This window comes from Salvelinus namaycush, chromosome 2 (assembly GCF_016432855.1).
Source record: "Salvelinus namaycush isolate Seneca chromosome 2, SaNama_1.0, whole genome shotgun sequence".
NCBI classification, from domain to species: domain Eukaryota; kingdom Metazoa; phylum Chordata; class Actinopteri; order Salmoniformes; family Salmonidae; genus Salvelinus; species Salvelinus namaycush.
In genome coordinates, this window is record NC_052308.1 from 44,567,139 (window position 1) to 44,583,285 (window position 16,147).

A 16,147-nucleotide genomic window follows, 5' to 3' on the forward strand; every position below is an offset into this window, starting at 1 on the left:
TAATAATCATGTAGAGCAGTGTCGGCCAGTCCATTAGGCAGCCGCCTAGAGCGGCAGTTTGAAGAGGGCAGCATTTTCCGACACACCACCAACAACACATAAAACTTCACATTATTCTGCCCATAAACAATGATAACTTCTCTCACCCAGTGGCATAAGGGCTATTTAGGTGAGTGCCTCGTGATAAGCAGTGCCCAGTTTGCCAAAGGCAGGGGCGCAAAATATTTAGCTTGTCCATGCCCTGCGCGCCTCTCCAGGGTGCTGTTGGAGAGACGCAGCACAGTGGCAGAATGAAATCAACGGGCAGAATGAAAACAGGCATATGGTCAAGACTTAGGTTAAGGTTAAAATGAGGTATAGTTTCAGTGAGGTTAAGGTTAGGATTTGTGAAAGGCATAAAAGTTAACATTGGGTTAGGATACCACCGTCTGCCCCGATTCATTTCCTGCCTAAAATAATGAAAAAGAAAATGCCAACTCCAATGTAGTCATATCAACGCACTGTTGGCTCTGGGTGAATCGGTGTCCCAAATGGCACCCTATCCCCTACATAGAGCACTACATCTTCAGGGTGCATGGCCAGCTCTATCATGGTGGTGTGACAATGCCATTGGGTTAAGGAAGATTAGAAGAAGAAACCAGTACACCGGAACAAGCCCTATTTAATACACTCAACATTCATAATAACACTTTGGCCCTAAAAAAAATGTTTAAATAACAACCGGAGTGGGTTTTTTACTTCATAATGTTGAGTTGTGCTGACTTGACCAAAGCTAAGATTGAGGCTAGCTTGGATTATGTCTTCCTGGTTGTAGGTCTATGTATAATGCTAGGTATTACAATGTGCCTAAACGTCTCCAAAGTGACACTACATTGGAATGAACCCATGTGGCGAGAGGCCTTGCTGACCATGGAGAAGTGTCGATGATATAACTGTGTGACTAAGGGGGTTCAGCAGCACATCCTGGAGCCATTGCTACACCTCGTGGACATAGGCAGCAACTCAACAAAATGGCAGCTTGGACATTCTCTACACTCACTCATCTCAGTTGTGCTGGCTGGCACATAGGGCCACAGCAAAGGCTCTTCAATTCTATCGGTCTCTGGCCATCTTCACCGTGGCCCTGCTCTACTGATGTGGCTGGAGCTCAGTCTCGACTGTTCTCTGCCATGGTGTCTTGGGCCTCCCCCGCTTACGTCTGCCCTCTGGACTCCAGAGGGTATTCTTCCTTAGGAAAGTCTCCAGCTCCAGCGGTGTCTCAACATATAAAGCTCTTGTAACGGTCCTCGCTATATGAAGCATGTTACAATTCCCACCAAGTGGATGAGTCCTATTGGCACGAAGCGTAAGTAAGGTGTTTGCGTTCCACGCCTCAGCGGGTTCGCTTTCCGCTCACAACACTATTCAAATCAGAGAGGATGGTCACGGACTAAACTCAGTCTGCTAAGAGGATGGAAGTCTCTGTGCAAGTAATGGAATAAATGCAGTCAAAGCCAAGCCCATGTGATATGTTTTTATCAAATATATGACCCAGAGCTATGGCATGATGAGAAGTGAGGTCAATAGTGCTTTTGTGGAGTTCATTGTAGTATTCATGTGACTAGGATTTTTAAAAACCACTTCTGTTACCACTGATGCTGACAGATACATATGTACAGAAACATACAAACTGTTTACACACTCCCCCACACGCATCTCATGCTCTCCAACATTAGAATCTACATTTAGAGATCATTTACAGACTTTAAAAAACATGAGTAAATCTCATCCATTCATTTACAGGACCTCGAAAGGGGATACAGTATATTCCAAATTGCACCTTATTCCCTATATAGTGCACTACTTTTGATCAGAGACCTAAAGATAGTATACTAAATAGGAAATATGGTGCTATTTGGGACGCATCGTCGGGTACTGCCAAAGCATTATACAAGCAAGCAAATAGCGGTGAACCAGCCCTTCTTGACAGGAAAGAGGAGTCACATCACATGATCCGACCAACTCCAAGACTTCCCAGAAGCTTCCTGTGTCCCTCACAATCAGTTGTCACACCTTTGTGTTCATTAGGCACCAAATGGAAGAAAAACAGACTGAAACAGGGAGGAACTACCTGGAATTGCAAACTCATTTTCATTTGCAAAACGTCCAAAAAGTTTGCCGCCGCGTGCCTAATGAACACGACCCAGTCCACAGTGTGATGGCACAGACAGAGGTCCTTTTACATGGAAACTAGGAGTGCATCCCAAACTGCACCCAATTCCCTATATAGCACCCAACATTTGATCAGGGCCCATAAAAAGTATTACACTATGTCGGGCTCTGGTCAAAAGTAGTGCACTAGGGAATAGGGTGTCACTCAGGACACAATCTAACATACAAAATTACTCTTCTGCTTACAGTAAAGCAAACAACCTGATTAAACTAATCAACAGATGGTCCATTGGATGAAGTCAGAGACTGACACAAATACAGCAATATGAATGAGTCCTTTTCTCCCTGACGTCACAAGACAGTGTCATGAGTGCAACAAGGGTTTTTGTATTTTCTCTGCTGTGATTGGTGATCGGTGATCCCGAGCAAGCACTTCCTGGGGTCACTGGCGCTTGGCCTTGTAGGGTCGCGAGCGTTTCCTGCGGTCTGGTTTCCTCTGTTTGTGTAGACGGCCGATGCTCACTCCCTGACGACGACGCACAGAGATATTCTGCTCGACCAGACTAGCCAACATGCCTGGAGACAGAAGGAGAGCGAGAACTTGTAAAATTGGTTCCTGTAAAATTGCCTATGATCTAGTAAAATGTTATATCACATTTCCTACAGGAAATCATATAAAAACACTTGTCAGAGAGGAAGACATGGAGAGAGTGTACCATTATGTGGACTACTCTCAGGCAGTGTGGGTCCCTGACTGGACAGTAGGGAGGTTAAATATAGAACAGAGATCAGCTAATACACAGAGAGAGAATAAGACTGGATGTGTGCATGCATGAAATTCCACCTTTCGTTCTACCAAGGGAAAGAGTTGAGAGGTGACCTTACCTTCTTGGGCCAGCATGGATATGAAAGTACAGATGAACTCGTCATAATTATGGGTCCTTCTCTGGTCATCGATCTGGTCAAAACACAGTTCAACATTTCCATTAACACCCACACAGCTTTGGATTTCTGTGACCAGCTCATTAATCCCACTTACTTAGGAACTTGATTAGAATGTATTATAACCTTGTATTTCTTCCTCTTCTCCACCTCCTCCTTCAAAAACACTTCATAGTTGGCGATGTCCGCCTCCACACATTTCAGCAGAGCGAGCAGCTCCTGCAGGAAAACAAGAGGGAGAAGAAATCAACTGGCTGACATTTGGTTATAAACATCAAACTGTTACATACAGCAAGTCAACCTTATTAACTATTAGACACACAATACAGTGAAAGACGATGAATTGGAAAACAAAAGGCATACAAAAACGAGTGGAAAACAGGACAATAACTCGAAAAAAGGTTTGACGAGCCATAAAAATACAGAAATCTCCAGGGATGTTTCTAGCGAGAGAGAGAAGAAAAAAAAGAGACCTACTTTAGGAGAGTATTTTTCCCCGGAGGGCTTGTTGCTTCCAACGGATTCCGTGGAGATGATCTTTTCCTTTCTGGGTTTGACGTCTTTGCGCTCCTCTTTCACCTCCGCCGATGGTCCCTCCTTACCGTCCTCCTTCACACCTTCCCCCCCTCCTGCTGGGTTGCTCCCTTGCTCTTTTACCTTCTCTGGAGTGCCTGCCTTCTCTCGCTTGGACCCCTCAGGTGGTGTATCAGCTGCACAGGCATAGAAACAACATCTATTGCGCAATAAACCCCAACAAATATTCATTATTGCACACTGTATAAAAAAACGTTTAGGAACCCCCCCAAAAAATAGAGTTTCTTATTAGACAAGTTCAGGAAGTTCCTCCCCGTTTGTCCATTTTCTTTCGTTTAGTTTGTAGCGAATATGTCCCAGCTATCAACTCGCCATCAGATTCAGTGGTGTCACCTTCCATACATTTCTGTCTGGCTAATAGGAATGTGCATCTATCCTTACAAGACGATTTGATGGACCCCGGGTACCCACATTCCCCACGTCGAATAGCGTGAAGCCACAGGGTTCTTCTCACATTCTCTATTTCCTATGTGGGAGCATTGCAAACCGAACCGTAGGTCGGGATTTTATACCTGGTTACATTGAACAACACGGCAGCTTTTCAGCATATTTTGTTATTTCTACAGTTGAAGTCGGAAGTTTACATACACCTTAGCCAAATACATTTAAACTCAGTATTTCACAATTCCTGACATTTAATCCTAGTAAAAATTCCCTGTCTTAGGTCAGTTAAGATCACCACTTTATTTTAAGAATGTGAAATGTCAGAATAATAGTAGAGAGAAGGATTTATTTCAGCTTGTATTTCTTTCATCACATTCCCAGTGGGTCAGAAGTTTACATACATTCAATTAGTATTTGGTAGCGTTGCCTTTAAATTGTTTAACTTGGGTCAAACATTTTGGGTAGCCTTCCACAAGCTTCCCACAATAAGTTGAGTAAATTTTGGTCCATTCCAAAATGTTGCTGGTGTAACTGAGTCAGGTTTGTAAGGCCTCCTTGCTCGCACACGCTTTTTCAGTTCTGCCCACAATTTTTCTATGGGATTGAGGTCAGGGCTTTGTGATGGCCAATCCAATACCTTGACTTTGTTGTCCTTAAGCCATTTTGCCACAACTTTGGAAGTATACTTGCGGTCATTGTCCATTTGGAAGACCCATTTGCGACCAAGCTTTAACTTCCTGACTGATGTCTTGAAATGTTGCTTCAATATATCCAAATAATTTTCCTGCCTCATGATGCCATCTATTTTTTTAAGTGCACCAGTCCCTCCTGCAGCAAAGCACCCCCACAACATGATGCTGCCACCCCCAGTGCTTCATGGTTGGGATGGTGTTCTTCGGCTTGCAAGCCTCCCCCTATTTCCTCCAAACATAACGATGGTCATTATGGCCAAACAGTTCTATTTTTGTTACATCAGACCAGAGGACATTTCTCCAAAAAGTACGATCTTTGTCCCCATGTGCAGTTGCAAACCGTAGTCTGGCTTTTTATGGCGGTTTTGTAGTAGTGGCTTCTTCCTTGCTGAGCGGCCTTTCAGGTTATGTCGATATAGGACTCGTTTTACTGTGGATATGTACTTTTATACCGGTTTCCTCCAGCATCTTCACAAGGTCCTTTGCTGTTGTTCTGGGATTGATTTACACTTTGAGTACGTTCATCTCTAGGAGACAGAACACGTCTCCTTCCTGAGCATTATGATGGCTGCGTGGTCCCATGGTGTTTATACTTGCGTACTATTGTTTGTACAGATGAACGTGGTACCTTCAGGCGTTTGGAAATTGCTCCCAAGGATGAACCGGACTTGTGGAGGTCTACAATTTTTTGGGCTGATTTCATTTGATTTTCCCATGATGTCAAACAAAGAGGCACTGAGTTTGAAAGTAGGCCTTGAAATACATCCACAGGTACACCTCCAATTGACTCAAATTATGTCAATTAGCCTATCAGAAGCTTCTAAAGCCATAATTTTCTGGAATATTCCAAGCTGTTTAAAGGCACAGTCAACTTAGTGTATGTAAACTTCTGACCCACTGGAATTGTAATACAGTGAATTAAAACTGTTGGAAAAAATTGTGTCATGCACAAAGTAGATGTCCTAACCGACTTGCCAAAACTATAGTTTGTTAACAAGAAATGTGTGGAGTGGTTGAAAAACGAGTTTTAATGACTCCAACCTGAGAGTATGTAAACTTCCGACTTCAACTGTACATGGGCTCCGATAGGATTCATGAACGAATAGTGCGATTCGGTTTGATTTGAGAGCGAATCGATGGGATTCGGTTTGATCCGATTCGATGCACTAACATTTGTTGCATAAACACATTCATTTTCCATTCTAAATTCAAATCTGCTGCTGATAGAGCTCATGAGTTGGGGCTCTCTGAGCTGGATCTGTCTGAGAGGGCTGTGTGTGTGTGTGTGTAAATTACATATGTCTATGGTGTAGGTACTATGTAGGCACCTGAGCTATAAGGGAGACTAGGTACCACCCCACTACCAGTTTGGGGGGGGACAATGTAGCCAGTTTTGTGTCGCCCCACTTTGATTCTGAAATCATCACCCACTAATTAACTTGTCATTTTTGCAGATTAAGTGTTTGAGCTAGCAATGCATCAATATTTATTGTTTCCAAATTAGCTATTACATAGCACACTTTAGATTTCACCCCCGCAAAGGACATCCAGCCAACTTGACACAACTGTGGGAAGCATTGGAGTCAACATGGGTCAGCATCCCTGTCAAACGCTTTCGACACCTTGAAGAGTCCATGCCCCGACGAATTGAGGCTGTTCTGAGGGCAAAAGGGGGGTTGCAACTCAATATTAGGAAGGTCTTCCTAATGTTTGGTATACTCAGTGTACACCGTTTAAAGCTAAACTACCAAAACTATTGGCGATGGTGAACAAATCAAAATAAAATCTATTGCCAGCAGGGACAGCCAATGAGAGTTGTCTCTCCTGTAGCTTACTTCTATTCTGGTAAAAACACAATTTAACAGTGCATAGATAACTATAACCTAGCAAATTATATAGGTTGTCACTCAATATAGCCTAATATCATGCAAGATCAGGAACAGGTTGCCTACCTCACGTTGGTCAGCGCGTGAAGCTGGGCACAGTGTGCAGTTTGACTAGGCTACCGATATGGCCTGGGGTTGTTCGGCATGCAAACTGAATTGTAGACCAATGACTGTCAACACAGTTACATGCAGTTCGACACTGAAAGATGAGAGGCATTTTCAGAAGGTAAAAATAAGGTAAGATGAGCAAAACATTTTAGTCAACCGGCGATTTGTAACGTTTGAATCGATTTTCTGACTGATGCATGCTACATTTGGATCGGTTTGTGGGCCGATGCACTTGTTTCTAAAAACATTTGAAATCGGGGGCCGGTGCGCATCGGTGAATCGTCACATCCCTACTAGTTAAGGCATTGTTCAGCTCTTGCATCTCCAGAGCTGTGTCAGTCTGGTATTAGATTAGTATAATCCAGGTATTAATATGGCTTATGTAATTAGGTTTGAAGGTAAGCAGCTGCTCTTTGATAATTAATTTATGATGATAATCTTAAATCCGAGTGCCCATGTTCGCTTCCCCACATGTCCAGTCTCTTACTCTCCCTATCTTGCACACACACACACACACATCCTCACCGGGTGGCGGTACAGCATATATAACACCATCCTCCTGTAGGTGCAGCAGGGCGGTGCTGACGGAGGGCCCCAGCTCTCTAACAGCCCGGTTGTGCCTGGCGTCCAGCCTCAGCAGACCCTCATCCTCCCCGAACAGCACCCGGGACAGGTGGGACGCCACGGGGCTGGAGGGCCGTGTGGCCGCCTGGGAGCGAGCCGGGGAGCGCAGTGGCGAGTTGAAGGCGCTGCCCATCTCCGAGGCGGTGTCGGTGCTCTCGTTGCTTGGCGTGGGCGAAGGCTGCGAGGTGGCGGTGATCACGATACCCCCCGTGCGGCCCTCGGTGCGGACCGAGAGGGGTGTGGCCAGAGCATCCTTCCTCTGGACTTCCTTCTTGAGTTTCTCGGCCAGGACACTCAGCGCCAGCTTGGTCTCCACGCCACCGCCACCTACACGGCCCGTACGTGAACGCAGGCCCGCCTTCCGCCTGAACCTAAACACACCAACACACACATGAACATATGCGAACATTCAAGTTACAGAGGGGAACATTTTGGACTCAAGGAAAAATGTGGTATAACCCTTTTTAGTCTGAATAACACCATCAACTAAGGCCTTTACCACAGTCTTAATGGAAACACCATGCGATAAGGAGCTGACCATAGAAATAGAATGGAAATAGAATAGAAAGAGTGACCATAGAACTAGAATAGAAAGAGAGTGACCATGGAACTAGAATAACTCTAGTTGTGTGGAGCTGACCTGGTGGGTGTGCCTGCTGCTGTGCCAGTTTCTTCCTCCTCATCGTCATCGTCAGAGAAGGGGGGCTGGTTTGCGCCAGGCACCCGGGGACGACCTACCCCCGTCACCCCTGCCGCAAGGTCCTCTTCCTCCTGTCAATCACAGAATAACCAATCATCTACCTTGTCACGGCAAACATATAGTATTGGTCCATGGGGCCAAATCCTAACTTGAGATGTGTGTACCTAAGTCAAGCCTGTCGTGACAATCCATCACACATTGATGTTAATGAGACTTGAGTGTGGAAATTTGAGATGTGTCACATCTTAACCCATCCCCCTCCTGCTGACCTGCATGGGGGACTTGGCGTAGTTGTGGTTGTCCAGGAAGGCGGGCAGGCGCGGGACGATTAGGGTGGGGCTGTTGACAGGCTGCGTGGCTCCCCCTCCCCCCGCTGGGGCGGTTGGTTTCCCCATGGCCTTCCCCTTGCCTGAGGGGCTGGGTGTCGACTGGGACTGGGCTGCTGCAGCGTCCGCAGAACAGGGGGAGAGACAGTCATGAACTCAGGGACATCAGTGGAACTGTTGCAGCACATCATACCCTGAGACATTCCCTTCATGGTGCACTACTTTTGACCAGCGCCCATATGGCTATGGTCAAAAATAGTGCACTACATAGGGAATAGGGTGCCATTTGGGAGACAACGACGGACTCGCAGAAACCCTTTCTCATGTCTATAAAGAGAATCTACATTGGGGAGGTTGGAGGTGAATGTAATACCTGTGGGAGGAGTCTGCTCGGCCCCCTGTGATGTAACAGGTTGAGGCTCTGCCTCTTCTTTTTTGATAGCAGGGGGCGTGTCCTCTGAGGGGGAGGAGTCCTGCTGCTTTCTGTCCTGGACGAGCTCTGGCTGGGTGACCCGGATCAGCTGGAGAACAGGTGACATTCATGTCAAGTCAATCGGACACACGTGGTCTATTGGTCTGGGTGCATTCGTTTTAGCTCGCCAGGGGCACTGGCTGGGTAGAGTTGGCACATTTTAGACCATTCTATTGATCCTAAAGTCAAATCTCTGCTTAACCAGGACAAAGGGCAAGCTAAAAGGAACACACCTGATGAGATACACACACACCCACCCACACTTTCTCACTGGGGTGTATCAATTGGCTCCTCTGTGTGGGTTTCCTGACCTGCTGTAATCCCTCCAGAACCATCTGTCTGTTCCTCTTGAGGATCTCTAGTTTGGACTCATACTTCACCCTGCGGTCAGGAACCACTGCCATCAGGTTGAAGCGGATATCATGGTATGGCTCTCTGAGAGGTGAGAGAAAGTGTGTGAGTGTGTGTGTGTGTGCGTGTGCGCGTAACATCTCATTCAGTGTTACTGAGGCAAGAGATAGGCCTCAGGCTCACCCAGCTGTGGCCAAGCCAATCCTCTCCATGATGACCCGTCGAGCCTTATCCGTCCACTCCTCCTCCTCTCCCCATGGCCCTGAGAGAGATTGGCGGAGGAAGAAATGTTTAGAATTGACTTCCCCCCCCCCCCCCCTCCCCACGCTGCTTTCATCTCGAGCCCACGTGGTCACCCTATGGGCCCTGGACAAGAGGAGTGGACTACATAGGGAATAGAGTGCCATTTGAAAATGAGCCACTGTAGTCTCACAGTATTTCGTCAAGGGTTGTATTGCCACACAGTAGGTGAGAGAAGTCATAGTCATGTGCTTTACATGACATTACAGCGCTATGAAGACACTAGGCCAGGGGTTCTTAAAATGTATCAGCCTGGGACCCAAATTAGAAATTCTGTGTTTTCCTGGGACCCAAGCTTATGAAAACATGGACCTATGCATAATAATTGGTACATTTCATTGCCCTGATGCCTAAAACAAAATAGACAAAAACAAATAATTTTATGAAATACCCATATACAGTTGAAGTCAGAAGTGTACATATACTTAGGTTGGAGTCATTAGTCAGAAGTTTACATGCACTAAGTTGACTGTGCCTTTTAACGGCTTGGAAAATTCCAGAAAATGATGTCATGGCTTTAGAAGCTTCTGATAAATGATGTAAATTAGCCTGAGTCAATTGGAGGTGTACCTGTGGATGTATTTCAAGGCCGACCTTCAAACTCAATGCCTCTTTGCTTGACATCATGGGAAAATCAAAAAAATCAGCCAAGACCTCAGAAAAACAGTTGTAGACCTCCACAAGTCTGGTTCATCCTTGGGAGCAATTCCCAAACGCCTGAAGGTACCAAGTTCATCTGTACAAACAATAGTACGCAAGTATATCGACATAACCTGAAAGGCCGCTCATCAAGGAAGAAGCCACTGCTCCAAAACCGCCATAAAAAAGCCAGACTACGGTTTTTGGAGAAATGTCCTCTTGTCTGATGAAACAAAAATATAACTGTTTGGCCATAATGACCATCATTATGTTTGGAGGAAAAAGGGGGAGGCTTGCAAGCTGAAGAACACCATCCCAATCTTGAAGCACAGGGGTGGCAGCATCATGTTGTGGGGATGCTTTGCTGCAGGAGGGACTGGTGCACTTCACAAAATAGATGGCATCATGAGGGAGGAAAATGATTTGGATATATTGAAGCAACATCTCAAGACATCAGTCAGGAAGTTAAAGCTTGGTCGCAAATGGGCCTTCCAAATGGACAATGACTCCAAACATACTTCCAAAGTTGTGGCAAAATGGCTTAAAGACAACAAAGTCAAGGTATTGGAGTGGTCATCACAAAGACCTGACCTCAATCCTATAGAAAATCTGAAAAAGTGTGTGCGAGCAAGGTGGTCTACCTGTCAGGAGGAATGGGTCAAAATTCACCCAACTTATTGTGGGAAGCTTGTGGAAGGCTACCGGAAACATTTGACCCAAGTTAAACAATTTAAAGGCAATGCTACCAAATTCTAATTGAGTGTATGTAAACTTCTGACCCACTGGGAATGTGATGAAAGAAATAAAAGCTGAAATCTCTCTACTATTATTCTGACATTTCACATTCTTAAAGTAAAGTGGTGATCCTAACTGACCTAAGACAGGGAATTTTTACTAGGATTAAATGTCAGAAATTGTCAGAAATTGTGAAAAACTGAGTTTAAATGTATTTGTCTAAGGTGTATGTAAACTTCCGACTTCAACTGTAAATAGCAATTCATGTTTCATTTAGCAATTCAATTCATTTTCCACCTTTAAAAACACTCCTACATATAGGTCCAGGTTGGAACTGTTGCTGTTTAAATTCAACAACAAATATTCTGACTGGAATAAACGGATTGATCACCTCACACAGATCACAATCACACAGTAGACCAGAAAACAAACATACAAAACACACACAGAGGTGCATGGCTGGTTGAAGTTTTCAACAAGCAGGTCTATTCTGGGCTCCGTTTTTGACAGTGCAACTCGGAGGTCATGCTCAGCATCGAGTCCGTTTCTGTACTTGTTTTTTTAAAGATGCCAGAGTTGAGAACCCTGACTCACATAGGTATGTGGTGCCAAACTGGATCAAAACATCTACTGCTTTCTGTCAGGCAGAAGACAGATTCCTGCTGTAGATGAGCAACCCAGAACTGTGCGTGTTTGCCTCAAAAAGCATCTTGCTTTAAATCAGTAAATTCCAGAATCAAAATGATTACTTGTATTTTAACACAACAGTTTCAACTTAACTTGCTTTCAACAATAATTTCTACAGTAAGATGTACAGTCGTCCTGATCATTTTCCATCTTCATCTGTACTGCTACTTAGGGTTGCAGTAGCTGGCTAGCTTGCTTTGGCTAATATTAGCTAGCTAGCTATTAGCTGTGTCCAAGGGGATTGTTTGAAAGAGAAACTGACATCGACTACTATGAAAGATAGTACTCCCTTATTTCCGCTGATCATCACCTGTTATAAAATGACAACAATGCCTTCCTAGCTGACTTACTTTTCCACTGTCGAAGCACTGTTTCCTGAAGCATTCTGCCCTGTTCTGAAAGAACTCCCTGGGCTCCTCATTATTTCTCAAAGTTTGTATGAAACCAAGAGAGAAACTCATCACTGTATTTGCATTTCATGACAATTGTGCTCAGTCAAAACTTGTGGCTAGCTTGAGTCCATTTGATGACAGCGGTGAGTGATGGCGAGTGGGAATGACAAGTCAGTGGCTGACAGCGCCTCATCTACTGCTGAATGACAGCAGCGTGATCTTCAATAAAACTGCAGAAAAAAGATTGGGTAAACTGCAAAGCACACAGGCATCTCCCTCCCACTCGCGCAGCTGCCAAACTGAGCAGAGACACCGCTGCTCAGCTGAGAGCGCACTGAGCAGAGACCGCAGTTGCACTTAACCAAATCAATTCCAGTAATTACATGAAATAATTATACATTTACTCAGGACAAATCGCGAGCCGCAATTAACAGGTCCGCAACCCACTTTGGGTCGTGACCCATACTTTAAGGCTCCGCTAGGCTGTCTCAACGTGAGTGAGCAGTACTACGCTGCTTCCCTTAGTCCATCACAGCGTGCAGTCTCACCGTGGTCAATGGGGTATGCCTTGAGGCCGTCTAACTCAAACAGTCGGTCTTTGATGGGCACGTAGCTGACAAAGTGGAACGCTTCCATGGTCCGCACGGCACTAATCCCATTCTGCTTCTCCGGCAGGTGCCTGGGCTCCGGTCTCCATGGAAACAAGAGAAGGAAGAATCAATCATGGGTGGCAGTCACATTTGTACAAATCAGGGTTGTATTCATTAGTGCACAACGTAGAAAATGTTTTGCAACAACAAATGAAAACAACTGTTTCTAATTGGACAATTTCAGGTAGGTACCTCTCTGTTTCAGCCTGTTTTTTTTTATGTGCCTACTGAATAAAACCTAGTTGTAGGAAGGGGCATACTCAACAGGGAGGGACAAACGCAGCAGCACCTCCTACCTGGCATGGCTGTTATGTGCTTTGGCCAGCTCTGGGGCATTTCCAATGGCGTAGCCTTTACTCTGAAAGAACACGAAAGAATGCAATGTAAAATTTTATTATAATCATAACACCACAGCAGAAATTGGAGAGAGGTAGGTGTGTGTGTCCTCACCTCTGGACCGAAGCCTTTAGTGAAGGTCTTCATGCGACTGAGGGTAGTGCCCAACTCAACCCCACTACAGTTCAGGAGCACGCTCAGAAGTGCATGGGTGGCACAGGAGTTGGGGATCAGCTGGGCACAGAAAGAAATAACCGTGTAAAGGAACTCAATGACAGAAAGAAAATAAAAACAATGCCTTCCTCTGACACAGTAGGAAATGATGGAATGCACCACATTCTGACAACAATATAGCCTCCATGCATGCAAATCACTATTACTGCAAACTGACTGGCCTGAATCTTATAGTCAAGGACTAAACTCACCTGGTGGGCAAAGAACATGTCATTAACAATGTCATCATCAATGACAGAGGTCTCATCCATCAAGGTGGAGACTTTCCTCCTAGACCTTCGCTCCTCAATCCACTTGAACAGGAAGATGAAGCCATAGACAGGACTGGGTGGGGGGGGACAAGAGTCAAGGACATCAGAAAGCTGTCCACATATTTGAGTTTATACACAAGTAGGCCTAGGCTATATATACAGTGGGCTGTATATATAATGAGGTTTTCAGAGAGTTTGACACAGTGACACTAGCTTGATGACCATTGCTCCATACCTTGGACACTTGCTTTGTAGGTCGTATATCTCCTCCACCTGAACCCCCTTCACGCCTACATTACAAACACACATGCAAAATACACAAAGGGATACTCAAACTATGTGGTGCTCACACTTATCCAGTACAAGTTTACTTTATCAACCAACCTGTCAAATCAACTCACCAAAATCCTCCACCAAGAGCGTGAATAGCCCTGCACAGATTATAAGAAAACACGTTAATTGAAAATGTAACAATGGCTTCGATCATACAAACAGAAACATTGTAGGTAAGTCCTCCTGCTGGTGCAACTAATGAACAATGTAACGTTATAGTACTAACTAGTGTGGAATTGATATATTACAAGCTACAGTAGCTAGCTGACTCATAGCCCTGCGTATAAATCTATATACCGTAATTTGCTATTAAACGTATTGTGTTTACTGGCAGTAAAACAGAGACGATCAAACAATCTGATTGTAGATTAGATTATATGACAAAGAATTGTTCGCTAACGTTAGCAGCTAACGCATTAGCTTCTTACCCGGGTCACTCTCGAGTTCCAGCCACCCTTTGTTCATTTTTGTATGTAATTACAGTCCATCGACATTTGGCTAAGTACTGAGCCAGTCCATATTCACATAACCACTACAAAAGTTTTACCCAATTAGCTAACGGAACGAAGACATATTCATTTCTAACACAAAAGAACGACAGCTTGGACGCTTTAATTGGACGTCATTTATGTGCGACTTTGATATGGTCGTATTCAAGACTACTATTCTTCTTCTTCGATTAAGTTTAACGGCGGTTGGCATCCAATAAATGTTGCATTACCGCCACCTACTAGACTGGAGTATAACTCCCCTATACCTAGCATATAATTTTGTTTTGTTTTTTTGAATACAACAAATACCCTACCATCTAACAGTAGACTCCCCCAAAAATAATAATAAATACCATATTCCAGTATTTAAATATATTTAGTCCTACTTCAGGCCAACAGTCTGAAAGGATGGGACACCACCCCTTAACACACCCTGTAACTCTTCTGATGTCAAATCAAATTGTATTGGTCACATACACATGTTTAGCAGATGTTATTGCGGGTGAAGCGAAATGATTTTCAGTAAGATTGGATTTTTGGATAGTCTAGCACAAATTCCTCTCTGCAGCTGCCACCACAACCTCTATTTTCTGCGACTTATGTGGCAAAAATCCAATCTTACTGAAACATAGATCACTTGTTGGTTTTATCCCTCTGTACTGGTACAGGTCTACTACTCACACCACTCCTCTCAGGATCCCTTCCCCTTTATTATTATTATTTATTTTTTAACTAGGCAAGTCAGTTAAGAACAAATTCTTATTTACAATGACGGCCTACCAAAAGGCAAATGGCCTCCTGCGGGGACGGGGGCTGGGATTAAAAATAGAAATATAGGACAAAACACACATCACGGCGAGACAACACAACACTACTTAAAGAGAGACCTAAGACAACAACATAGCAAGGCAGCAACACATGACAAAATAGCATGGTAGTAACACAACATAACAACAACGTGGTAGCAACACAACATAGTAGCAGCACAAATTATGGTACAAACATTTTTGGGCACAGACAACAGCACAAGGGCAAGAAGGTAGAGACAACAATGCATCACACAAAGCAGCCACAACTGTCAGTAAGAGTGTCAATGATTGAGTCTTTGAATGAAGGGATTGAGATAAAACTGTCCAGTTTGAGTGTTTCTTGCAGCTCGTTCCAGTTTCTAGCTGCAGCGAACTGAAAGAGGAGCGACCCAGGGATGTGTGTGCATTGGGGACCTTTAACAGAATTTGACTGGCAGAACAGGTGTTGTATGTGGAGGATGAGGGCTGCAGTTGATATCTCAGAAAGGGGGGAGTGAGTCTTGCGACAGCTATACAGAGATGACCAGTTTACAGAGGAGTATAGAGTGCAGTGATGTGTCCTATAAGGAGCATTGGTGTCAAATCTGTTGGCAGAATGGTAAAGAACATCTACCCGCTCGAGAGCATCCTTACCTGCCGATCTATAAATTATCTCTCTGTAATCTAGCATGGGTAGGATGGTCATCTGAATCAGGGTTAGTTTGGCAGCTGGGGTGAAAGAGGAGCTATTACCATAGAGGAAACCAAGTCTAGATTTAACTTTAGCCTGCAGCGTTGATATGTGCTGAGAAAAGGACAGTGTACCGTCTAGCCATACTCCCAAGTACTTGTATGAGGTGAATACCTCAAGCTCTAAACCCTCAGAGGTAGTAATCACACCTGTTGGGAGAGGGGCATTCTTCTTACCAAACCACATGACCTTTGTTTTGGAGGTCAAGGGTAGAGAAAGCTTGTTGGACACTAATAAAGCTTTGTTGTAGAGCATTTAACACAAAATCCAGGGAGGGGTCTGCTGAGTATAAGACTGTATCATATGCATATAAATGGCTGAGAGAGCTTC

At 44.5% G+C, this 16,147-nt stretch overlaps 1 protein-coding gene across 2 annotated transcripts; it reads right to left on the reverse strand.

Annotated features, from left to right (window-relative positions):
* Positions 1-1,505: 1,505 nt before the first annotated feature.
* LOC120063723 (ubiquitin carboxyl-terminal hydrolase BAP1-like) lies at positions 1,506-14,425 on the reverse strand. Of its 2 annotated transcripts, XM_039014021.1 has the most exons (17): positions 14,216-14,425; positions 13,856-13,885; positions 13,690-13,744; positions 13,395-13,527; positions 13,084-13,203; positions 12,930-12,991; positions 12,532-12,674; positions 9,414-9,492; positions 9,191-9,314; positions 8,781-8,928; positions 8,351-8,523; positions 8,022-8,152; positions 7,283-7,752; positions 3,571-3,803; positions 3,220-3,312; positions 3,037-3,109; positions 1,506-2,727 (listed from the first exon to the last, which is right to left on the reverse strand). In XM_039014021.1, exons 1-17 carry the CDS (start codon positions 14,250-14,252, stop codon positions 2,594-2,596), a joined length of 2,238 nt encoding a protein of 745 aa, XP_038869949.1. In that variant the 5' UTR covers positions 14,253-14,425; the 3' UTR covers positions 1,506-2,593. The 2 variants fall into 2 exon arrangements, 1 of the variants encoding a protein (XP_038869949.1); XR_005478541.1 differs by lacking the exons at positions 1,506-2,727; positions 3,037-3,109; positions 3,220-3,312 and adding an exon at positions 6,716-6,848 and having other exon boundaries at positions 3,720-3,803; positions 9,113-9,314.
* Between the last annotated feature and the right edge of the window lie 1,722 nt (positions 14,426-16,147).

Excerpts from the sequence above, each read along its gene's own strand:
- LOC120063723 (XM_039014021.1), bottom strand. The coding sequence starts at position 14,252 with ATGAACAAAGGGTGGCTGGAACTCGAGAGTGACCCGG. Across the intron at positions 8,153-8,350 it reads ACGCCAAGTCCCCCATGCAG|GAGGAAGAGGACCTTGCGGC; the intron begins GTCAGCAGGAGG and ends TGTGATTGACAG. Across the intron at positions 3,313-3,570 it reads GGGAAAAATACTCTCCTAAA|GAGCTGCTCGCTCTGCTGAA; the intron begins GTAGGTCTCTTT and ends GTTTTCCTGCAG.